At 57.2% G+C, this 24,499-nt stretch overlaps 3 protein-coding genes across 10 annotated transcripts; 2 read left to right on the top strand and 1 right to left on the bottom strand.

Annotated features, from left to right (window-relative positions):
- Positions 1-2,997: 2,997 nt before the first annotated feature.
- On the top strand, positions 2,998-8,733 carry CFAP157 (cilia and flagella associated protein 157). Its single transcript, XM_057720579.1, has 8 exons — positions 2,998-3,229; positions 5,089-5,360; positions 6,043-6,196; positions 6,639-6,906; positions 7,258-7,388; positions 7,614-7,764; positions 8,134-8,300; positions 8,460-8,733. The coding sequence occupies exons 1-8, from the start codon at positions 3,057-3,059 to the stop codon at positions 8,731-8,733; spliced, it is 1,590 nt and encodes a 529-aa protein (XP_057576562.1). The 5' UTR covers positions 2,998-3,056.
- Positions 8,734-8,864: 131 nt separating this feature from the next.
- PTRH1 (peptidyl-tRNA hydrolase 1 homolog) lies at positions 8,865-11,022 on the bottom strand. Of its 7 annotated transcripts, none has more exons than XM_057725092.1 (5): positions 10,724-11,022; positions 9,992-10,223; positions 9,628-9,760; positions 9,434-9,479; positions 8,865-9,337 (listed from the first exon to the last, which is right to left on the bottom strand). In XM_057725092.1, the coding sequence occupies exons 2-5, from the start codon at positions 10,158-10,160 to the stop codon at positions 9,155-9,157; spliced, it is 531 nt and encodes a 176-aa protein (XP_057581075.1). In that variant the 5' UTR covers positions 10,161-10,223; positions 10,724-11,022; the 3' UTR covers positions 8,865-9,154. The 7 variants fall into 7 exon arrangements, with proteins under 7 accessions (XP_057581075.1, XP_057581073.1, XP_057581072.1 ...); XM_057725090.1 differs by having other exon boundaries at positions 9,992-10,211; XM_057725089.1 differs by lacking the exon at positions 10,724-11,022 and adding an exon at positions 10,558-10,699 and having other exon boundaries at positions 8,865-9,357; positions 9,992-10,211.
- A 3,021-nt stretch (positions 11,023-14,043) lies between these two features.
- On the top strand, positions 14,044-24,460 carry TTC16 (tetratricopeptide repeat domain 16). Of its 2 annotated transcripts, XM_057724784.1 has the most exons (10): positions 14,044-14,144; positions 14,245-14,374; positions 16,206-16,420; positions 17,096-17,340; positions 17,702-17,843; positions 19,259-19,424; positions 20,043-20,185; positions 20,346-20,517; positions 22,215-22,299; positions 23,345-24,460. In XM_057724784.1, exons 2-10 carry the CDS (start codon positions 14,246-14,248, stop codon positions 24,406-24,408), a joined length of 2,361 nt encoding a protein of 786 aa, XP_057580767.1. In that variant the 5' UTR covers positions 14,044-14,144; position 14,245; the 3' UTR covers positions 24,409-24,460. The 2 variants fall into 2 exon arrangements, with proteins under 2 accessions (XP_057580767.1, XP_057580766.1); XM_057724783.1 differs by lacking the exons at positions 14,044-14,144; positions 14,245-14,374 and adding an exon at positions 14,469-14,617.
- The last annotated feature ends 39 nt before the right edge of the window (positions 24,461-24,499 follow it).

The following is a 24,499-nucleotide window of genomic DNA, read 5'->3' as shown; positions in this document are numbered from 1 at the left end:
TTATTCTTGCAGAGATTTTGTAGATTTTCTTAAATGTTTCTGCATTTGCTGTGCCCTAAAACAATTTCCAAATACTTTGTGTTGTTTCTTTCTTAAAAAAAAATCTTCACAAATTAAATTATTGTTTTGCAGAGGGAAGGGTCCATCAAGTTCCTTTACTGTGCCATCCAAACTCCCACCCAGGTCTTATTTGGTTAATAGATATTTACTGAGAACCTACTACATGCCAACCTTCATCCTAGGCTCTGCGATGCAGCCACGAATGAGAAAGTCTGGGTCCTCTTGAGTTTACACTAGTGGTGGGTGGTATTACATCACACACACACACACACACACACACACACCCCCTGAATGAAGGAATCTCTCATGTTGTGTGCTCCATAGAGGTGGGCAAGGCTTCAGGCATGTTTAATGATGCCTGGCTTCCGTGTTTCCCTTGGGGCTGGGCTTCCTCCCTCCAGAGCCTCCCAGAGGTGGCGGTGCCCCCAGTCCGCTACCCTGGCCTGAAGCTAAGTCTGCTGCCCCCACTCCTATCAGAAGACCAGCTGCTGAAGCGGCTGCTGCACTTTGCGGTCTGGCAGGTCCGGCAGCTCCGGGCCGCCAACACCAGTCCCCAAAGCAGGACACAGCAGGCAGTTTGAGAAGCAATCATGAGAAAGTAGGCTTCCCTGGCGGTGCAGTGGTTAAGACTCGCCTGCCAATGCAGGGTACATGGGTTCAAGCCCTGGTCTGGGAAGATCCCACATGCCTCGGAGCAACTATGCCGGCGAGCCACAACTACTGAAGCCCTCGCGCCTAGAGCCTGTGCTCCGCAACAGGAGAAGCCACCCCAATGAGAAGCGATCGCAACAAAGAGTAGCCCCCGCTCGCCACAACTAGAGAAAGCCCACGCGCAGCAATGAAGACCCAACACAGCCAAAAATAAAATAAATTAAATAAATAAATTTATTTTTAAAAAAAATCATGAGAGAGTGTCCCAGGGGAAGATGATAGTCTGTGGCCCTGGAATAGGGAGCTTTGGGAAGAATCTCCAAACAAGCCCCAGAAAGGGATATCCTCCAACCTGCAGGAGTCCCCTTCCCCACCCCCACCCCGTGAAAGGCTGGCCTGGAGGCCCAGCTGGTCAGTCTTGCATGTGAGTGCAGCGCATTTATAAGCCTGGCCCCCACAGCCCCCAGGGGCGACTCTGGTGCTAACAAAGGAGGAAGTACAGGTCCTAAACCTGATGCCTTCCTGTGGGCTCCAGGCAGCCTGAGGCGGCTGCTGGCCATACTGCCCCACGGGGCTGGGGATTCAGAGCTACCTCCTGAGATGTGCTGCAGGTAAAAGAAGGTAGAAACCCGGGAGGAAGGGCAGTGGGGCGGCACCATGGAGAAGCTTTGCCTGCACTGGGCTCCCGTGGGGCCCCCCACCTCCCTGCTCGGGTGGGGGAGGGGCAGTGTCCCGCTGGAGTGGGCAGCATTGCTTTGGGCTACAGGGGCAGCCCCCCTGCTAGCCCCAAGTCTTGGGCACTGAGCCAGGTCATGCTGTCTCGGAGGCTTCAGTGTCCCGCTGTCTGCAATCCCAGGCAGGCAGACTCACTGCACTGTTGGGAGTCTGTGCAAAGGCTGAAGCCCGTGCAGAAATGTGGGGGCTGTCCCAGGGCTGCCCCAGCCTGCAGGGAACCGACATTCTGGGAAAGATAGACCCCCACAGGCTGGGAATACTGGGATGCTGGAAATCCCAGAGGCCGTCCAACACACAGAGCAGGCTGGAGCCTCATCTACCTGCTCTGCTGATGGCACCATTAGCGGCCACTTATTAAGTGCCTACTGCATCCCTGGACCAAGTCTTTGCACCATGTACTTCACATGCAAGGTCACGTTCCATCGACAGCATGGTCTCCCTATTTTACAGCTCAGTGAGGTCAGGCCACTGGCCCAAGATGTAAGATGTCTCTTACACTGGATGTAAGAAACAGTGCCCGAACTTGAGTCCGCTGTAACCAACCGCTGCTGCAACCTGCCTCGTTGCCAAACACCCACCTCCGCATCTCCCTGCACCCACCCCAAGGATCCCACTGTTTACAAGATCTGGCCGCTCAAACCAACCCCAGTTGCTGATGTAACACCGAGCTGCCCCTTGTCCAGCCATCAGACTTTTAGGGAGGCACAGCAGCTAAATGCCGAGACGTTGCCAAGCCCTGGGACAACAGGGATGAAGAGGACCCAGCCACGGCCCCAGGGAGTGTGCGGGCTCACAAGCGCTGGGTGGACACAGCAGGCATATGGGCACGGCTGGCGGGAGATGAGGGCCAGGAGAAGGAGCACGAGGGGGCCAGAGCCTGTGCACGGCTGCCAGCTAGGGCCTCTGCCAGCCCATCACTGCCTGCCCTCCTGACCCAGGATGATACCACCCCAGACCAAAGCTACAGAATAAGCTTCGGTTTGCCGGGGTCAGCATGGGGCAGATGGAGCTCTTTCCCTGAGCTTTGTGGAAAACTGAACCAGCCTCTGGACTGGGACATCTTGGGACCCCAGCATGGGAGCCTCTGATAGAAAACATCCATTCTTACCGCACTGCTTCTCGACCCCGCTTTGCGTGAACTGAGAGATGATCTTGCTGTGTAGCTGCACCACCAAAGAACGAACGAGCTGGGCTCAGAGGGAGGGGCTTCTTGACCTGGGACGGGGGGAGCTCTGTAGAAGTCCCCCCCATTCCCAATGGGCACAAAGCGTCAGGGTGGTGATTTCTAGGGCCCTGACTCACTAATATTCCATGTAACTTATTTCCACTGGAGGGAAGGAGGGGTCTCCTCAGAGCCCAAAAGAACGCCCCATAAGCCTGGCGTCCTGCTCTCTGAGACGCCATTGCCTGGGATACCCAGGCCTATGGTCCCTGTGGCACTTTGGCCTTGGAGCCAGAGGCGGGTCTCTGAAGCCCAACCTTGCCAGGAAGAGGGAAGGTCCCTTTAAGCCCTGACTCACATCCTCAGCTTGTTGCTATGTATGGGACCAACTTCCTTAGCAACCATCTCGCCTCTTAAAGGGGCCCTGGAGTAGTGGCTGCCACCAGCCATGGCTCCAAAAAAGAAGGCAGGCAAGGAGGCCAAGGATCCAGAGGTCAAGAAGAAGAAAGGTGGCAAGAAGGATCCCAGCCTGGCCAACAAGCCCATGGAAATGCCTATAAGTGAGGAGATCCGGGAGTTCTACCACATCCAGATCCGCGACCTGGAAGACAGGCTGGCACGGTGGGTGGCTGGGCAGGGTGGTCCTGCTGGGTCAGCAGAGCTGGCCGCTGTGCCAGCTCAGCCAGGGGGTCCTAGACCTGTGTTCTGGCCTCCCATGGGATGTTCAGACCCCACCCACCCCAGCCTCAGGTTCCTCCAAGGTAACATTTTGAGGCACAATGGATTTCCCCACCCCATCTCAGCCCCCAGAGTTCCAAGGTCCCAGTGCTAACTAGCGAGCCCACCCCAAGCAAGCACCGCTCTCCCCTGCCTCACAGCTGACCCGTGGGACCACGCATTTTATAAGAGAGCAGAGTTCAATCAGAGGGATGAATTGGAAACAGCAGCCCCCTGGAAGGCAGGTGCTCACGTGTCCCTCCTTCCATCCGCCCCCTCCACCCCCCACAGCGACTGTGCTATGATTCCCTGATCTGTGGGCCCCACCAGCTTCCCCAGCTGCTGAGCCCACTTGTCCACGCTGGGTCTCAGTTTCCCCAAATGTAAATGAGGAGGGCTGCATGATGTGGGTGGTGGTGTGAGGAGGGGGGATTCTCTAATTCTTCCGAGACATGTTCACTTGCCCACTTTTGTTATTTGTACACGTTTCCTCTCTGTTATGATGCACTAGCCCAGTCTCAGGGTGACCCTTAAAGACACACCCTTTGGTGACAAGTAAAGGGTCTTCCCTAGGTGGTGTTGCAGATACTCACAGCTAATGTTGAGACCCTCCTGTGCTGGTGCTCACTGCGTCTTTAAAACAGTCCCACGAGAGAGGCCCTCATGTTATCCCCATTACAGAGGTGGGGAGACTGAGGCTCAGGGAGAGGAAGGCACCCCAGGGAAGAGGATCCAGGATGCGAGCCCTGGCTCCTGACATCCCTAAGCCAGGCCACTTCTTTACTCCACAGATCAGGTCATTCAGCTTTGTACCCTGCACTGCCCTGTATGCAGTAGCCTTCAAAAGATGGTTGTGGGAATTCCCTGGCGGTTTAATGGTTAGGACTCTGCAATTTCACTGCTGAGGGCACAAGTTCAATCACTGGTTAGGGAACTAAGGCGCACCATGCGGCTTAAAAATTCACAAGCTTCCCTCAAGCTGAGACACCAGATGGAATGTATTTGGGAAAAATGCATTTGGGAGACAGTTATTGGGTACTTATTATTTGCCAAGCTCCTCTGCCAGGCCCCTAAACTACAGAGATGGAGGAGGTCAGGCCTTGACTTCCCAGTGGGACAAGGGTCAACCTACAAGAGGGCACCAAAGAGAGGGCCACAAATGCTGCTCAGGGCCAAGAAGTTTCCACTGAGGTGGCAACACAGGAGTTCACTCAATGGAGAAGGGTAAGGAAGACCACAGGTGCAAAGGCTTGGGATTACGAAGTGCGGAAGCATTAAGGAGGGTGCAGAGCCGGCAGCAAGCATTATGGTTGAGAGCCTCGACTTTGGGGTTAGACTAACTTGGGTTCAAGTTCTGGTTTTGCCATTTGCTAACTCAGAGATGCAGCATCCTGCGCCTCAGTTTCTTCACCTGTAAAATGGGTATAATCATCATGACACCTACTTCATTACAGGTTGCTGTGGATTCAACAAATACACACTGAGTACCTACTATGGACTAGACACTGTCCTAGGTGTTGGGGACACAGCTGTGAATGTAACAGAGGCTCCGCCCTCACAGAGCTTACATTCTACTGATGTAATGAACGCAAAGCGCTGAGCACAGGCATTGGCTGTGGTCACAAGGATTGATCAGGGGGCACAGGGGGAGACGAGGCTGGAACTTCAAATGCCCCGCTAATGGGAGGGTCCAGGGAACAGCCTAGCTGCATGGAGGCCTGGCTTGTCCAGCCCTCTGGACCTCTGCCCCGCACCCGCCTCAGGTACCAGCGGAAGTGGGATGAGCTGGCTGTGCAGGAGAAGCTGTTTCGCCAGGAGTTTGAGCAGCTGGCCAACAACAAGAAGGAGATCGTGGCCTTCCTCAAGCGCACGCTCAACCAGCGGGTGGATGAGATCACTGACCTCAACGAGCAGCTCCAAAGCCTGCAGCTGGCCAAGGAGATGGAGAAGGATGCCTTTGAGGCACAGCTAGCCCAGGTGCGCCACGAGTTCCAGGAGACCAAGGACCAGCTCACCACCGAGAATATCATCCTTGGTGAGGGGCACAGGCCGGCAAGCCTGGGGCACATGCCATGGGGGTGGGGAATCCAAGGCTCTGTTTCTTTGAGCTTTCCCACTAACTATCTTTGTGACCTTGGGCTAGCACTTCTCTCTGACCCTGTTTTCTCACCTGGGAAATGGGGATACATCTCCCTTGAGTAACAACAGCTACGTGCTGCTTTCCACATGTATCTATCTTGGTAATTGTCCCAGCAGTCCTGAGGCAGGAAATACCATCACCACCCGCCGCTTTGTAGGTGAGGAAGCACTTCAGGAAGGTGGAGGGTCTTGCCCAAGGTCACCCAGCTGGCAAGGGTGGTTGTGAGTTTCAATGACAGCCTGAGTGCCTGACCCAGAGAAGGTGTTCAAATTCAGTGGCTGTGGTCACTGTCACCTTCATGAGCGGGGAGTAGAGGAGAGTCAAGGGAGGCTTCTTGGAGGAGGTGGAGGCTGAACCAGGCTTTGTAAGACTAGTGAAGGAGAGGAAGGGCATTCCAGACTAAGCCATAAAGGTGGGCAGGACCGCGCATGGCATGTGTGGGGACAGGGGACTGGCCCTACTGGATCGGGAGGTGTTGGGGGCATCACTCAAGGCCCCTGCTGCTCAAGGCCCCACCCCTGGGACCCTGCCCTCCCGAGGCGGCCCCTCACCAGGACTGTGCCCTGCGGTGGGGCAGGGGGGAAGCTGGCAGCCCTGGAGGAGTTCCGGCTGCAGAAAGAGGAGCTCATGGAGAAGATCATGTTGCTAGAGGACCAGCTGCAGAAGCAGGAGAACGAACACCGGGACCATGTGCACAACCTGGAGAAGAAGTCTGTGCTGGACAAGGACAGGTGCGCAGGCTGGCGCCAGGCCCCAGGGCCCCCTCCTGGGGCCAAGAACAGCCCGGTCCACAGGCCTCCGACAGCCTCGGCTTCTAACGGGGGGCTGTACTAGCTCCTTGATGCCCCTCCCGGCTGCTCCTCATAATCCTGGCTGATTGATGGTGGGGGTGGGAGGGGGAACCAGGTTCCCAGTTCTCACGCCGGCATTGAAGAATCCCTGGACTTCCTTTTGCCACTTTCTGTGACTTAAATTGTATTTATTTAATAGTTAATAACACACTGATACGGTTCAAAATGGTACCAAGGGTCCACAGTAAGCCTCCTGCCTGTGGCCCTGGGCCCCCCTGGGGGACAGAACGTAGAGGTCTAGGTGCTCCGGGGACCCCCGCGCAGGCAGGAGGTGCCTGCGCCCACCCTGCCTGACACCCTCACTCCCACCCCTCCTGATTAGACTGAAGAAAGAGATCATCCAGCGCGTGAACATGGTGGCCACAGAGTTCCACGAGGTGGCCACGAGCCAGATGTGGGACACGACCAAGCGGGCCATCATGGAGAACAACACCGTGACCCTGCAGCTGGCCAAGATATCCCAGCAAGGCATGCAGCTGCTGCAGGAGAACGAGCAGCTCCGGGGCAACCAGGACAGCCTGTGCAAACAGCTGGAGCTGCTGGAGAACTCCCAGAAGGTCATGGCCAAGCACAGCAGAGGCCACCAGAAGGTGTGCCCTCCAGACCCGCATCATAGGGTGTTTGGCATGGAGAGCAGGAAGGAACCCTAGGGGCCCTGTCCTTGGGACAAATATGGCCCGGCAGGGGTGGACCCGGGGCCAAATCACGAGGGAGGCAGCCGTGAGGCGAGGGGACCCTCCTGATGTGGGCTCTGGCCCCCACCTCTGGTTTGTATCTGGTTTAAAGCCCCATAACTGAAGTGGAACCCAACCCTGGGGACCCAGCTGCTACCCAGAGAGGGTGCCGGGCTCTCCCAGGGCCTCGGCTGGCCTCCCTAGGGGAGCCGGGCTGGCTCAGGGCCTGTGGCGGGCCTGGGACATGGTCACCTGCCCACACTTCAGATCATCCTCATGCTGACGGAGAAGTGCCGCGAGCAGCAGCAGGGCATGGCCGAGGCCGGGCGGCTGCGCCTCCTGCTGAGCCAGCTGGAGCAGGACCTCCTGCAGCTGCAGAAGGATCACCAGGCACTGAGGTGCGGCCCGCGGAAGGGCGAGCGGCGGGAGCAGGTGGGAACCCTGCCCTTCGCGGCCACGTGACAGGGCCAGCGACTTCCCCTCTCTAGAGGGGCCTCCAGGCTTCGTCTGTCAAACAGGCTGAGGCCTGGGGCTGGCCGGGGGCCCCGGTGGGCTGGGAGAAAAGGCAGGACCCCTCACCCTAGAACGGGGAGGAGGCTGACTCGTCTGGGTCCTGAGCCCAGAAGCCAGAGAGACCAGCTGAAGCTGCAGCTGGAGCAGCAGCAGGCCGAGGAGCAGCGGCTACAGCAGGAGCTGACCGAAGAGCAGAAGGTTCGCGCGAGCCTGGAGACGGCCCTGGCCAAGGCCACCTCCTTCCTACGGGACACTGTGCAGGTGAACTGGAAGTGGGTGAACGTGGCGGGCAGGGGATCGAGCTAAGGACAGAGACTGCTCAAAGACAACTGGGCCACCGGAGATGGGCAGGCCAGACCAGGGACCCCATCTTTCCCGTGAGATTCCTGGCAAGCCTGTCCTTTTCTGATTCTGTGCTTCAAAGATCCCTTCAAGGTCTCAAAGGGGCCTGGATGGAGTCCTCTGAGGCCCTGGAAGGTCTTGGGCCTCAGTCTTCCCATATGGAGAATGGGTATCCCACCAAGGCCAGGGAACAGAGAAAACAGGCACTGGAGTTGGAGTTTCCCAGAGGTGGGTGCTGGGGCCATGAAGGGCCTGACCTTATGGGCCCGCCCCCACCCCTACCGGCAGATGCAGCCCAATGAGGAGGACGGTGACTTCGATGTAGTGTTCCAGCTGCAGCTCAAGGAGATGCTACAGCACCTGCTGCTCATGCTCAGCTCAGCCATGGTCCTGAGACCCCAGACAGCTGAGTCCCCCCGCCGAGAGAGCCAGTCCTGTGGCCCACCCAGGGAGCGGTGAGTAACCCCATGTGACCTCAGAGGAAGCAGCTATGGGATTTGTCCAAAGAGTGTCCTCAGCTGAACCTGGGCCTGAAACCTGGCTCCCCAGAGCGTCTCTGAATCTCAGCTTTCTCATCTATGAATGGAGGTGATGACACCAGCCCCTCCCCACAGCCGGGGCAGCACCCCGCCGCTCAAGTCGGGGCCTCTGCTGCAGCAGCTGTCCAGCGTCCCACCCTACCAGCTGGGGGACCTGGGCCTGGTGCCTCGACGGATCCGCATCCCACCCAACCCCGAGGACCTCAGGCTGCTCTCACATACCACCCGTGTGGGTAACTTACGGGCACACAGCAGCCCTGAGGTGAGGGTGCCAGGGGCCCCGGGGACAGATCATGGTTCTGCCACACTGCAGCTGTGTGGCCTTGGGGATGTGGCTGGACCTCTCTAAGCCTCCATTTCCCCATCTGTAAAATGGGCTTAAGAAAGGTGTGGCAAGGCTTCAGTGGGCTAAGACATGCCCACACATCCCCTGGGAGGGGAGCTTGCTGGACCTTGTGGGGACGCCCTGAGGAGGCCTCAGCTTCCAAGCTGGCATCTTTATTCTTACAGATCCATACCTCTGGTTCTCCAAAAAGGTTCAAAAAGTTTAGTCTTTCTGAAGTTTCCCTACTTTCTAAGTAGGATACGAGAGAAGACCAACCTCCTATCCCAGAAGTGGATTATTCCAGCCACAGTCCCCACTTTAGTCCACAGGTAGCCTGGGGCAGCCCAGAGAAGAGTTATATAAAAAGAGATACCACAGGTTGGCGTGGCACCTCTGTGGACGTGGCTGGGTGTTTGGGTACGATGGTCAGCCGAGTCCAAGGGCGTCAGGGGCCCGACGACGGCCCCTGGCTTCGCTCACGGATGTGGTCCAGGAGCAGGTCGGTGGCGCGCTCTAGCAGTGGAGGCAGCAGCTCCTGCTCGGCGGGCGAGAAGCGGCCCAGCACGTAGGCCTGCACTGTGTCCGGGTGTGTCGGGCGCCCAATGCCCACCCGCAGCCGTGGCATTGCCTGTGGGGGAGCCCAGGGGGCTTTGGTGAAGAGTGTTGGGGGCCCTGCGCCCCCTGCCCACCCCCGACTCAGGGCAGGATAGAGGGGCAGACTCACATTGGAGTTGAGGCAGCTGATACAGGAGCGGACTCCATTGTGGCCCCTTCAAGGGATATGAGAGGAGCAGTCAGTGCTTCCTTGGGTCAGCACCCTTCACCCCATCGCCTGCCGTGACTGGGGTCGGCCCACCTACCCCACTCCAGCTGGGAGGCCAGCTTCCCTATCCCACCCTGACCAGCTCAGGGCCTCACCTGGCACTTCCTCCCAGCTTCAGAGCCAGTTTCCCCAGCGGCTTGTCGAGCTCATCATGCACCAGGTAGACCTCCTCAGCAGTCAGTCCAAACAGCTCCGCTTGGCACAGGCAAACGGTGGCCCTGGTTACCGCTGATCTGCCCAGGGGGTTGTCCCAACTCAAGGCTCCCACGAGGAGGGGCCACAATTAACCCCACTTCATATATAAAGAAATTGAGGCTCTCACAATCACCCAAGGCCAGGCAGCAATTGGAGCTCAACAGGCACCTGGAGCTCCAGGTGAACCGATCTGCTGCAGCCCAGAATACCCTCTCTGGCCCCTGCGCCCTCCCAGGCGGCCCACCCCTGGGGCCCTCAACTCACCAGCCCGGGCCACGCTGCGCCCGTTGACGTTCATGAGCCGCCGAGGCCGCAGCAGGACCAGCTGGGCATCCCCAAGCGAGGCCAGGGCGAGGTCGGCGGCACAGCGCCGGTCGCGCGCCCAGCTCTCCGCCACACCTAGCCTCCGCGCCAGCTGCCCCAGCACCGCCATCCCCACGCTGTGCCGCGTGCCGGGCAGTCCAGGGTTCCCCAGGCCGGCCACCTGCGGGCGACACTGGGGAAACTGAGGCCCGACAACTCTCCCCATCCTCTATCTCACAGCGACCCTCGGGACCCAATGCAGAGGAAGGTAAACGGAAAAGTGGGCCAGAGTGGGTTAGGGGCATGAAGAGGAGCCCAAGAAACCCCGGAGACTCCAGAAGGCCGAGTGGAAACGCGCCCCCGGGGTGGGCGGGCAGGGCGCCCCAGTGCAGGAGCGGGGTTCCTGAAGTTTGGAGCCCATCCCAGCATCGGACTCGTTTCTGATAAGAAAACTAAGACAAGGGATTGGGGTTACTTTGCCCAAGAGACAATGACTACCCTGGGCTGCCGTCCCCCTCTCCACTCACCAGCCACCGCTTCCCCGGCGGCCGGGGTTCCAAAACGCACCCGCTCATGGCCCGGCTCAGCCACAGCCCCGCGCGCGAGAGGCCGGGAGGCCCCATTCTGCCCCCATTCACGGCCCGGGCCCCGCCCCCTGACGTCAGCCAGCCCTCGGCCAATCGCGACCTCTACCTATTCGGGGGCGGCCATTAGTGTCCAATCCGGGGCAGGCCACGCGCCATGTTGCTGAGGGGCGGAAGTGGTGGGGTGGTGGCTCTATCTGGGCGCCGCCGCGCGTTCTGTGGTGCCACGTCACTGTGTCCTGCGGGGTTTGTCGTGGGGCTGGCGCAGCTCTTGCTTGACCTCCGGATTGGGAGAAGGTACCCCCGTTCTGGCCCCGGCTGTGGCCCTGCCTCGCTGGGGAAACCCGGCAAGTCTTTTCCCCGCTGTAGACCTCGGCCTGCCCAGCTAATAAACACTTGCTAACCTCCTTCCGGCTCTGTTTGAAATTGGATTCCAGGGACTGGAGTCCCTGGATTCCGGGGGCGTGGCTAGAGGGGCGGAGCCTGTGGGCGTCCTGGAGATGATGCCTAGCAACGCCAGGGGTGGGGGCCGCGAGGCAAGTGAGGGCCGCGAGGGAGCCGGCCCCAGCCCCGAGGTCCTCCTGGCAGGAGCCTCATGACAGACTCCAGAGAGGTGTGGGAGAAGGCTAACGCAAAGGCAGAGGGTCGGGGGAGAGGAGACCACGTCTGGGTTCCCAGGAAAGGATTTAAGTACGAGAGAGGCAAGATCCGTTGTGCGATTCAGTAAGGTCCCTGGCTGCCATGCAGAGAACAGGACCTGTGGCTGGTGGGGAGGTCGGAGGGGTGGCCGGAGATGGCAAATAGGCAGAGATGACATTGACCCAGACGAGAGGATGAGAGAAGAGGAGGGATTTAAGAGATCTTTAGGAAGTGGGATAGACAGGATTTAAGGACTGATGGTAGATAGATCTCTGGCTTGGGTGGTTAGCGGAGAAGGTGGACTCACTGCTGTGGGAAAGCCTGGGGCAGAAGTCAGGTGAGGTGCTCAGTTTGGCCCGCTGAGTGTGAGGGGCCCACAGGATGTGCAAGAAGCTGCTGGACCCCCAGGGCCTGTGGCTTGGAGCAGCTGCAGAGTTTTGGGTGTCGGTAGCTGGAGGTAGGAGCTGAGGGCGACTAGGAGTAGAGCAGAGGGCAGTGTGAGTGTGAGACCTTGACCATAGGAGACAGAGGCAGGACTGGAGAGAGGTTAAGGGGACTAGGGCTGGGAGTGCCAGCAGACCGTAGACTGTGCCTCCTACCAGGCCTCATTTCCACCCCTCCTCCACCCTGTAAAATACCTGAGGAGAGTGTGGAAGTGGAGTGGGGGTTGCCTCTGAGGCCTGCTCCAGCTTGCTGTCGCTTGGTTCCAGGATGTTCTGGGGCTTGACCAGCCTCTCTCACAGCACATCCCAAAGCCGTGGGTGATTCCAGTGCCAAAGGGGACCCTACAGCGCATCTTTGGGACCAGCCAGGTGTTCCAGAACTTTGATGATATAAAACCAAAGGCTGCGGGGTTAACAGTGCCCCTCAAAGTCAAGGAGTAGTGAGTGATTACCTTGCCGCGTGGTCCCAGGTTCCTACCCTGCACAGTCACTGACATGCTGTGCAGCCTTCGGCCAGTTTTTCTCCCTCCCTGAGCTTCAGCGAGCTCAACTGTATAATAGGGCTCTTCCACTTCAGCAGATAAAAGGCTGCTGGCCTGCATGAACTCCAAGAATGCCAGCCTCCTCTCCCTGGGTCTCTGCCTACCCGTCTTGTCTCCCTACCCAAGTGGCCTTCCTCCCAACCCACTCCCGAAGCCCCAGCTGTATGCCCTGGGCTGGTCCCAAGTCAGGGCCAGCCCCTCTGCCTATGCCCTCTGCCCCTGCAGCTACCATCGAGGCCATCAGTGTTTGGAGCAAGAAGACTGGGAGGTGGCAGTGCTGTCCTTCTCCCGCGCCCTCCACCTGGACTCCCAGCTGGTGAGGGGGATGGCCTGGGTGAGCACAGGCAGTTGCTGGCCCACAATTCCCCCTCACGTCACACCTGCCTGGCCCCTCCTCTCAGGGCAGATTGTGAGGAGGGGCACGGTGGCCTGGGTCCCCTCTCCCGCAGGAAGAATTCTATGCCTTAAGAGCCGAGGCCTACATCCAGCTCTGCGACTTTTCCTCGGCCGCCCAGAACCTGCGAAGAGCCTACTCCTCCCAGCCAGAGAACACCAACTACCTGGAACTGCTTACCTTGGTGCTCTACCTGAAGGTGCCTGGGGTTACCCCAGCCCCACACAAGGCACCCACCCCACACCCTGGCTCCCTGGCTCTACCTCCACCTGTGGGGCCTTTCTTTGTTCCTGGGACCAGCCCTGACTCCCTGACCTTCTTATCCCTGTGTCTATGTCCCCATCTGCTGCCCCTCCCATGACCTCTCCCATCTCCCAAGTTGGTTTACTGCCAGGGCTGGGTACAGTTTTGCAGCTTTGTCCAATAGAAATTTCTGCAGTAGTGAGAATGTTCATGGTCCAATCTGGTAGCCACTAGCTACATGGAACTGTTGAGCCCTTGAAATGTGGTGAGTGTGACTGAGGAACTAATTTTTAAATTGTATTTAATTGGAATTGATTTGAATTTGTGTAGCCATGGGAAGCAGGTGGCTATTGTATGGGGCAGCACAGGCCTAGAGTCCATAGGCTCTAAGTACTAAAAAGGTAAGAGTGTCCCCCATTTGCGATGTGAAATAAAGATATTAAGCCATAACATCCAAAGTCCTGATTTTTTTTTCCATTTTGATAACTTTAATGTCTTTGTTTTTAATGTCAATAATTATTCAATTCTGAGAAAGAAACATTCTTAAAACCAGACCACGTGTTTAAACTGTCTGTTGGGGTCCTGAATCCAGTCCTGCTCTTTCTGTGTGATCTTGCAAAGGTGACTTCACCTCTCTGAGCCTCACTTCCTTCCTCTAAAAGGGGAATGTAGGCTAGTCCCACTGAGATAAGTTCAGGTTTGTGGGGTTGTTTTTGTTTTTGTTTTTTTGGCTGCACCTGGGCAGCTTGCAGGATCTTACTTCCCTGACCCACATGCTCAGCAGTGAAAGTGCCGGGTCCTAACCACTGCACCACCAGGCAATTCCCTAAGTTCGGGTCCTTACTACAGGCCTTGGCACCCGGAGCCCTGGTCCAGGTGGGAGCCTGTTACTGTTAGACCTGCTGTTCTGGTCCACCTCCCAGATTTTCTCTATTTCCCTGTGTCTGTATTGCTGTCTCTGTGTTGCCAACTGTATATTTCTGTCTCTTGCTGTCTCCCCAGCTCAGTATCTCTCTCCATCTGTGTCTCTATCTCTTAAAGTCTCTCCCAGATCTAAAGGGCTTTGTCCCTGTCCCTTGTCATTCAACCCAATGTTGGCCATCCCTCAGCTCGTGGGTGCTGCTGGGCCGGGGTCCCAAGCAGAAGTGACTGCCCCCTGTGTCCCCAGGGCCAATGCCTTTTCGAGCAATGTGCTTTTCTGGATGCCCTGAACGTCTTCTCTCAAGCCTCTGAGCTCCAGCCTGAGAAATCCTGCTTCCGTTATCGATGGTGAGCACCCTGGCCATCCTTGTGCGGCTTTGTCCTCCCCGGCGTCCCCTTCCTGCCCCTCTCACCGGGCAGACAAGACACCTTTGCCCTCCATCCTCAGCATGGCCTGTCTCCTGGCCCTCAAACGGCATCACGAATGCCTCTCATTCGTCACCAAGGAGGTGAAGCATGGAACCACCAACGCCGATGTCTACATCCTCCGGGCCAGGCTCTACAACTTCTTCCAGAAGGTAGGCAGGGAGGATGGGGTGGGGAGTGGACCTCCTCCCTGTCTGGGTGCTGAGATTACAGGAGGTGGCTAGGCTGTCAGCCAGCCCTGAAGCCACATCCCCCAGTGTGGGGAGGGGGGCCCTGTCCTCCCAACCAGATGCCCTGACCGGCGCTGAGCACTCAGGCCTGGTCAGGTAGTTGTTCCATCGTCACTCAGCCCTGGCTCTGTGCCAGGCCTGCGCCGGCCCCCGGAAAACCACAAGGTAAGAGGCCTTTGCCATCCCTGCCCCCACGAACTCACAACCCAGGAGAGAAGTCCCCAAGCAGATAATTACACAAAGAATGATTTCCCAATTGTGTGAGCACCATCAGGGGCACCCAGGCATCCCTTAGATATGAGACTTGGGGTCACAAGGGAGCAGGGACTGCAGGGAGGAGAGAATGACCAGCAGGGTCTTAGGAATCCAAGGGGACCCTGACTTCTTCCTGGGGGCAGCAGGAGCCTCCAAAGGGTGCTCCCTGGGGCAGTGGGCCTTAGAAAGATCCTTCTGGCTGCTGGGAGTGGGGTGGGGCTGGGGGGACGGACAAGTCTGGAGGCTGGAAGCCTGGGTGCCATCCATCTGGATAGGAGTGGGGCTCGCAGAGGATGGCCATGAGGGTGGCACGGAAGGGGCAAGGTCTGCAGACCTTTGGCAGCAGGACCAGAGACCGACTCGGGGGGTGAGCATGAGGGAAAGGGAGGCGTCCAGAACAATGCCTGGTGTCCCAGTTTGGCCTGGGTGCTAGGGGGCGGGGTTGGGGTGGGGGGTGGGCTCAGGAGGGGGTAAACGGGATGGGCGGGGCTGGGCAGAGCGTCCTGGCGGTGTGGGACCCGCGAGCCTCCCTATGCTGGGGTCTGGGCTTCTGCGTCCCACAGGTGAGTCAGCGGGAGAGTCTCCTCCAAAGGTAGGAGACTAGTAATTATTGATAATTATCGTTGATTGCTGGGATTTCAGCTCCTCCCTGTGACGTGTAGGCATGTTCTAGGCACTTTACTCATGTTTACCTCTAAGACTGGCAGTGGCCCTTTGAGGCAGACGCAACCCATTGTCCTCTTTACACAGATGAGGAAACAGGTCCGGAGGGTCTAGGTAACTTGCCCAAGGTCACAAGGCCAGTTCTCAGTAGTGCTCCCCTCAAACCCAAGTCCACCCATTCCAAAGCCCTGCCCCAGCCTCTGCCATCTTCCCCCTCCCAACTTCCACGCACACCTGGTGTCTGCACTGCCTCACTCACCCTCCAACCAATTACCCTACAGGACATGCGGTGCTTGCTAAAACTGTTTGTTGACTGACTGACAAACCTGCTCACCCAGTGGAAGGTATTTGCCTAGGGATGTTTTCTGCTCGTGCCCAGGCCTGAATCTGTTCTTGGTTAGAGTTGTCTTGGGCTTAGAGGTCAGGGGGTACAGAGGAGGATAGGGAGGACATGACAGTTGCAGTCAGACCACATCCTCCCCCCTCCTCAAGTGAGCCTCGCAGAAGTCCTCCAAGGAGGAGGCATCTGTAACCACATTCTACAGCAGAAACCACCGAGGCGGACCTGGCTCACTTGACGTCACATCTGGAAAGGGCCCAGTAGGGATGGGCCTTGGATGGAATTTTCCCACAATGCTCCCTCCCTCCTTCAAGAGACAGAAAAGGCAAAATAGCAGTGGGAGGTGGGGGGGACACTGAAGATGGATGGCATGGTGCTGGCCTGCCCAGAGAAAGACCCCTACAGGCCTGGAGGTCTGCCTCCCCACACTGAACAGGGCAGAGTTCACCTTGGCCTGCGCCCCTGATGCCATCCATTCCTGGCCACCCCCTGCAGCCCAACCTCTGCTATCGAGACCTACACAGTGCCTTGCTGTTGGATCCCAAGCACCCACAGGCCAAGGCGCTGCTCAAGGTGATGGTGGGCCAGGCCCAGCAGGCACGCCAAGACGCCGGGATCCTGGCCGTGCAGGGCAAGCTGCAGCACGCTCTGCAGTGCATCACCCGTGCCATCGAGAACAACCCTCTGGACCCCAGCCTCTTCCTCTTCCGGTACTTGGTGGGGAGAGGCTGGTCTTGGGTCCCAGGCCCTGCCTTGCCTCAGATGTGCTGTGTGATCTCAGGAGAGCCCTTGACCCTCCCTGGGCCTCAGTTTCCCCATCTAGCCTCTACTAGTCTTTCCCCTACTCCTCATTGGGGTCAAGATATCATAGGAGGTAGTCTCTGCTACTGCCACTGGAGGAGGGGCAGGCAGCAGCCTGTTAACCGGGGAATCCTGGACCCCCGGCCTGCTGAGCAGTTTACACTGGGAGGCTCAGCCCAGCTCAGTGGACAAGGCTTGCGTTTGAATCTGCCACCCCCCCCGCCAAGGACTCCCCACTTCATTCTGGGCCATTTAACTTCCTCGAGCCTGGGTTTTCTCATATAAACAGTGGAGGTAAAATGTCTGTCCTGTGTACAAAAAGGTCTTAACATAGAGGCTGGCACACGCACAGCTCCCAAAAAGAAAGATGGAAGCTATCTTTAAAGAAAAGTAAAATTACCAGTGACTAGCAGGCTATCTAAGTAGCAATCCAGGAGCCCCACAGACCACAACTAGTGCATGAGGTGGGAGACCCCTCCCACACACACACACTTCCACAGGTCAGAGGGCTCAGAGCTGTAGCCAGTGGCCTGGACCCCCCTAGTTGGTGGGGGTGCTTTGGTCCTCACGTCCCTCCCCCACAGGGGCACCATGTACCGCCGGCTCCGGGAGTTTGACTCCGCGGTGGAGGACTTCCTGAAGGCGCTGGACATGACCACCGAACACCAGGAGGACCTGGTGCAGCAGGCGCAGCGCCAGCTGCTGCTGGCCTACAACGACTTCGCGGTGCACTGCTACATGCAGGGCGCCTACCAGGAGAGCGTGCTGCTGCTGAACAAGGCGCTCAAGGACGAGCAGCAGGAGAAAGGCCTCTATATAAACCGCGGCGGTGAGTGGGGGCCCGGCGTGGGCCCCTTGCCTCCCCAAGGCCTGGGCAGGGCGCTTGAAGGCTCTGAGGGAGAGAGGGAGGAAGGAAGGAGGGAAAGAGGAGTTTCATTGTTCCACGCACACGCTTTGGGAAACGATGCCTTAGCCAAACTGACTACGGTCCTTCAAAATGCTCGGGATCAGACAGCTGGAAAAAGGTGCCCCGAGGCACGGAAAGCCTCTCCAGGTGCCCGCGACTGCGGATGGGTGTTATCAGTCTCTTGTTAGCGGCCCCGCCCCCTGGGGTGGAGCCAGCTGGTCTGGGGCTTCGGGGCCCTGGTTGAGGGTTGCGGCCCCACTCAGGCCCTGCTCCCGGTCTCCAGATTGCTTCTTCCAACTGGGCAACCTGACCTTTGCCGAGGCGGACTACCAGCAGGCGCTGGCGCTGAGTCCCAAGGACGAGGGCGCCCACTTGCGCATGGGCCTGCTGCAGGAGAAGTTGGGCTTCTGTGAGCAGAGGAGCAGGTGCGCGCGGACGGTGGGTGGGGCGGGGCTGTGGGCGGGGTGGGGCGGGCCATGGGCGGGGCGGACCGGGCCATGGGCGGGGCCGGGAGGGTCTGAGCGGATGCCTCTGCTCTCCCGGTTGTCTCCTAAATATCTATTTTATTTTCCAAGTTTTCGCTAAAAATCCTTGACTTTTTCTCTGAATATTGTTATGGTAATTGCGATTTTTATAAAAAAAAAACAAGTATTCAGTAACATAACTCAAAACATGAAAATTCCGTCTAATATCTACCTGCCAACGCTTCCCATTTCCCCGTAGGTTTGGTAAAGAGTCTTCCAGATTGATTTCTATGCGTGTATTAACAATTATTACCTTTTTACAAAAGTGAGATCATGCTAAGCTGATTTTTGACTTGCTTTTTTACTTCCCATGGCATTACATGTAGGACGACCTTGTTGTCTTGTATTGTTTGCGAAGTACCCCATTCTGTGGAAGTACTCCAGTTAATTTCTTTAGACATAGGCTGCTGATGAATATTTGGGCTGTTTTCAGTTTTTTATTATAAATAATGCAGTAATGAGACCCAAGACAAATGTTTTCATGCATTCATACTAGTAATTCTGTAGTTAGACTGCTGGAAATTAAATTGTTGGGTTAAACAGTATGAAAATGTAACATTAAAAGATAATAACCATTCTCCAAAAACAATGAACCAGTATAAATTTTCCCCAGTAAAGGAAAGTCTTGGTTTCCCCAAACCTCCCTAGCACTATTTTCTATGATTATCTTTCGTTTTTTTTTCCTTTGGCCTCACTGCATGGCTTGTGGGAGCCCTTGGCAGTGACAGCACGGAGTCCTAACCACTGGACTGCGGGGGAATTCCCAAGACTATTTTTCAATTTTGCTAATGTGGTAGGCAAAAATAAGGCTCTCTCACAGTTTAAACTTTGCATGTTTAAATTTCGAGTGTGGGACAGCACCTTCATGTGTTTGTTGGCAATTACGGCCTGCCCAAATCTTTCATCCATTTTGCTATTAAATTGCTCTTTAAAAAAATTTTTTTTTGGTTATGAGTTCTTTGTAGACTGGAAAATTAGCTTATCATCTGCCTTCTATGGCAAGATATTCTTGCCTATTTACTACTTTCCTTTGTGGTGTTTCTGCTACTCAGTAACAGGATTTAATCATAGTCAAATTCCTTTTTTTCATTTTTAGCTGCTGGGTGTATGATATGTTCAGAAAGGCCTTCCCTACTCCAGGATCAGAAAAATGTCCACTTATGTTGGGGTTTCACACTAGCATTTAAGTGTTGGGTCCATCAAAAGGGGCATGGTGGCAGCCTGGTTTTCCCCAAACGCCCCAGTGGGGTCCAGAAGCCTCCATTTCCCCCAGGATGTCCAGCTCAGAGCAGCCTGGGGCCCACTGTGTCTTGCAGGCAGTTCCAGAAGGCAGAGAACCACTTTTCAGTGGCCATCCAGCACAACCCCCGGAAGGCCCAGTACTACCTGCACCGCGCCAGGAGCCGGCAGCTCATGCAGAACATTTTTGGGGCCCGCCAGGATGTTGCCACTGTCCTGCTCCTTGACCCCAAGCAACCAAAGGTGTGTTCCGGCTGGGCCAGGAGGGTGGGCTCCAGAGTCAATACCTCTGGCCGCCTAAAGATATCTACTCCCTGTCCCTAAAAGAAACCTGGTTTCCTAGCGGTAATAAGAGCTGCTAATGCCAGAGCATTTACTATGAGGTTGAGTCAAGACTTATCCTCCCTCTGCCTGTAGAACTTCTACAGCCAGAGTGCAGATAATTTTTGACTCACCTTCGTACACGCCAGGCACTGTTCTAACCACTTCAGCTTACATCACTCCATTTAATCCTCTTCAGCACCTGCACGGCAGGTAACACAATCATCGCCCCACAATCCACAGAGGGAAGAGGGTAAGAGAAGTGAGTTCCCTTGGCCCAGGTTATGGAGCTTGGAGGTCACACCCTCATCTGGCTGCTTCCAGAATCCCTAGTCAGGCTCACCATCAGTACTCCCTCACCGACAGATTCCTTTCTCACGGTCTCGGTCTCTCGATAGCTGTGGGGCAAAGGGTCTGGCCCTTTAAAAACAACTTCCTTATTCAGCCCTGAGAAGGGACTGTGCCAGCGCGGGGCCACACCACACCATCTGCCCCCTGTCCGGGCCCACACGTGCCTCTGGTCGCCCTCTTTCCTGGCAGCTGCTCCCGCTGGTGACCAGCCTCTTCCCTGGCATGTCAGTGGAGGAGGTGCTTAACAGCCAGGTGGCCCACCTGGCCAAGCTGCAGCTGGAGCGGGTGGTGGAGGACAGCCTGCAGGCCAGCACGCCTCAGCATATCATGGGGTAAATTTCTCCAGGAGGGCCCGCGGGCCCAGAGTGGGGGCACGGCTGGGGCTCAAGGCACCTCTGGCCCTAGTTGCCTTCTCAGGCCAATGTCCATTCCTGGGGATGGTGGGGTGAGTCAGGGAGGCCTACCCGGCACTCTGGGGTCATGGCTTGGCAGGCAGCTCAAGGAGCGGGAACTGGAGCGCCAGAGGGCCCGGGCCCTGCAGCTCTCGTGGAAGCGGGGGCAGCCTTTGGTTGAGACCTCCCAAGAACTGGAGGCCACTCGCCAGTCCCTGAAGGCAGAGCCAGAAGGCCCAGAGGAAGAGCCCAAGGCCCCCGAGGAGGAAAAGGTGAGTGGTCCCCACGCTGGGGCCGGGGGTCCTTGAGGTTCAGGTGGAGTGTACCCCAAGCCAGGGCTGAGGGATGCAGGCTGGCTAGAGGCTGGCTTCTGGGCCTGGCTCTGCCACCACTCAGCAGTGTGACTTGCGCTGGGGACATCTTGCTGTGAGACAGAGAAGGTACCAGTAAGGGGTACACCTGAAGGAGGGCGGATGAGGATGTGGGCCCCTCAGAGAGGCTTCCCACACTTTGTCCACACTCACCTTCATAAATTCCACTGTGTTGACTGGCCACTTGTGCCAGGGTTTTCTTTTGCTTTTTTTAAAAATTTTCTTTTATTTATTATTATTTTTTTGGCTGCGTTGAGTCTTCATTGCTGCGCGCAGTCTTTCTCTAGTTGTGGCAAGCGGGGGCTACTCTTCGTTGCAGTGCACGGGCTTCTCATTGTGGTGGCTTCTCTTGTTGCAGAGCATGGGCTCTAGGGCGTGGGCTTAATAGTTATGGCTCGCGGGCCCTAGAGCACAGGCTCAGTCGTCATGGAGCACAGGCATAGTTGCTTTGTGGCATGTGGGATCTTCCTGGACCAGGGATCAAACCCGTGTCCCCTGCATTGGCAGGCTGATTCTTAATCACTGCGCCACCAGGGAAGTCCCTGTGCTAGAGTTTTCTTAATTCTTCATTTCTGAAAACTCTTCATTGAATGGAACATATAGAAAAGTATACAAATCATAAGTGAACTGTTTGATGAATTTTCACAAACTGAATACCCCATGACACCATTCTCCAGATCAAGAAAGAGCACATTCCCAGGTCCCCAGAAACCCCTCGTGCCCCCTTCTAGGCCCCTCCCTCAGCCCAGCACACCCCACAAGGCTGTCCTGGTTCCTAATACCACAGATGGGTGTGCCTGTCCTCAACGGAGGACAAACACGGCTCATGCCCGCTTGCCTCTGGCTTCTTTCATTACGTGTCCAAGTTTGTGAGATGCATCCAAGCTGACGGCCCCTTCTCATTACTGTAGACAGTTCCATCCTGTGAATATCCCACCATTTATTTATCCACTCGACTGCTGATGGACAGCAAGTAAATTGTGTTCAAGACAGATTTTAACCATTGAAGTAAGCGGGGTGCCAGCATCTCTTGCCAGAAATGGAAAAGGCGAGCTCTACATTTTCCTAGCTCACATTAGGATACAAAAATACATCGTGGGCTCCCCGCTCAGCGCTCTGCAGCCCTGCCCGCTCCCACATCTCGCTCCCGGCCACTCCCTGTGGCCTGGATTCCAGCTCTGCTTCTCAGCCTCTTAGCTGGATGCCCAGGGCAGGCTGCTTAAGCATTTCCCAGTCTGGGAAATGGTAATAACAGGAGTTCCCTCCCAGATAAAATGGGATGAGGCATGAAAGGCATGGAGAAGCTCTTCAGTTCCTCACTAGCCATTCCCCAGGGCGCAGCACTTCACAGTTTACAGAAGCCTGCCCCACACTTGAACTCATCTGCATTTTGCAGATAGAGGAGGCCTTAGACAGGTATGACAGTTGCCATACCTGTCTAACCTGGCCACCCCCCTTCCTGACCAGTCAACCTCTCCATGTCCCCAGCCCTAACCTGCGACCCTCGGAGAGCTCTAAGTGGCTGGCCTTCCAGAGCTGCAGTCACTGGCCCAGGGCCTCCTGCAGCCTGTGACCTCCCAGCCTGTCTCTTGCCCTAGAAGAAGCTGGAGCCGGTCCCCAGCAAGGGGAGGTCCCTGACCGACAGCTACATCAGCCAGACCTCTTCAGGCTCCATCTTGAGCTGTAAGTACCCCTGCTCCTGCCAGACCTGAGCCAATGCAGCAGGGCAGGCAAAGGTCAGGGGTCAGAGACTCCCAGGCCTGGGTGTGAATTTGCACTCTGTAGCTTACAGCTATGTGAGTTTCCAGCGGGAGGAATCATCCCAGCTTTGTGGGGGGTGGGAAGCCCTCAGGGATGCCCAGCACACAGCCTGGGAGGCCGCCTCTCACCACGAGGCACTTCACAGTTGCTGCCGGCTCCACCCTCACTCCCTGCTCAGGCCTGTCCCTTTTCTCTCTGCCCCCTTGGCCTCTCCCTGAAATACGCCCACAAAGCCTGTGCATGTCCAGGGGGCTTTTATCCTCAATTCTGCCAGGTGCCAGCAGGGAGGGGACAAAAGTAAAAACCCAGGAATGCTGCTCTGAGTCCCAGGGGCAGCTCTGGGCAGTCTGGGGAGGGATGGAAGTAGTGGCGGCCAGCCCCCTGCCTGCCATTCAGCAAATGCACTGAGCGTCCAGGGCCAGGCCCGTGCTAGACACTGCTGACAGGCATGCATGGCACAGTCCTTCCCCCAGGGAGCTCTTGGTCCTGAAGGGAAGAAGGCACACAGGACAGAGTAGCCATACCGTGGATGGGAGTCCCGAGGGCTCTGAGTGCATTTAGCCCCCTTTGGGGCAGGGTGGGGGGCGGTTAGGAAGGGCTTCCAGGACCCAGGGCAAGAGCGTTGCCAAGTGTGGGAGGAGTGGAGCAGGGGGAACTGCAGCAGGCAGGGGGCCAGGGCCCTGCAGGCTGCTGTTTGTGGCTGGAATGCAGAGGGCAAGAGGTGGCCAGCAGAGTGGAGGCCAGTGCTGGGCGAGTGGGGCCCTCATTTCTCCCCTTTATCTTATAGCCCTGCCCACCTGCAGGGCTCAGGGTGCCAGGAGGGCTGGGCTGGCGTGATCTGGCAGGCCTTCTCCCTGGCCATGCAAGGCCTCTGGGACATAGGAAAGGGTAAGGCCTAGAAGCCCCCCTTTCCTGGAACTGTCTGGGGAAGGCGGCCTGACAGCTTCTCTTTACACATCCTTCCCAGTCAGGACCACATCCACCTCACAGACGGAGACATCCGCCATCTGCCAGGAATACAGGAGCACTTCGACCACTGCTGTGACATCCTCCGACTCCTCACTGCTAAGGACACACTCCTCAGACCTAGGGGACAACAGGGAAGACCTAAGCCTGAACCACAGCCCCAGAAAAACCAAGTCCATCCCAGGCCACAGCCAGAGGGCCAGTGAGACCGAGGCCGCCCACGTCCAGAGCCGGAGACCCAGCGAGACTGAGGCCGCCCAGGTGCAGAGCCAGAGGCCCAGCAGGACTGAGGCCGCCCAGGTGCAGAACCAGAGACCCAGTGAGACTGAGGCCACCCACATCCAGAGCCGGAGGCCCAGCAGGACCGAGGCCGCCCAGGTCCAGAGCTGGAGGTCCAGTAAGACTGAGGCCGCCCACGTCCAGAGCCAGAGGCCCAGCAGGACTGAAGCCGCCCAGACGCAGAACCAGGGGCCCAGCAGGACTGAGGCCACCCAGGACCAGAGCCGGAGGCCCAGCAGGACCGAGGCCACCCATGTCCAGAGCCAGAGGCCCAGCAAGACTGAGGCTGCCCAGGTCCAGAGCCGGAGGTCCAGCAGGACCGAGGCTGCCCAGGTCCAGAGCCGGAGGCCCAGCGGGACTGAGGTTGCCCAGGGCCAGAGCCAGAGGCCTAGCAGGACTGAGGCCACCCAGAGCCCGAGGCAAAAGTTCAGCAAGACTAAGGCCACCCAAGGCTCAAGGCAGAGGCTCAGAAAGGCTAAGGGTGCCCATCACTGGAGCTGGAGACCTAGAAAGGCTTGTGCCACCCAGGACCAGAGCTGGAGACTGATCCAAAGTCCCAGCAAGATCAAAACTTTCTATGACCCAAGTTGGAGCCCCTGCAACACTGAGGCCACTGAGGGCCAGGACCAGAGCCAGAGGCCCGGCCAGTCCAAGGCTGCCCAGAGCTGGAGCCAGAGTACAAGCCCAAGTTCCAGCAGGACCGAGGTCACCTGGGGACTGAGCTCAAGTCTCAGCAACATGCAGACCACCCAGGGCCTGAGACAGAACCCCGGCCCCAGCAGTTAGGCTGCTCTCTGAATGCACCACTCAGCCCCTTCACTTTTTGCTGGGGTGTGGGCGCTTCTACCCCCCGACCTGGCACCCAGCAAAGCAGCCT

Source organism: Hippopotamus amphibius, chromosome 2 (assembly GCF_030028045.1).
Source record: "Hippopotamus amphibius kiboko isolate mHipAmp2 chromosome 2, mHipAmp2.hap2, whole genome shotgun sequence".
NCBI lineage: Eukaryota > Metazoa > Chordata > Mammalia > Artiodactyla > Hippopotamidae > Hippopotamus > Hippopotamus amphibius.
Note: the sequence above shows the minus strand (reverse complement) of the source record. Positions and strands in the feature narration are given on the sequence as shown.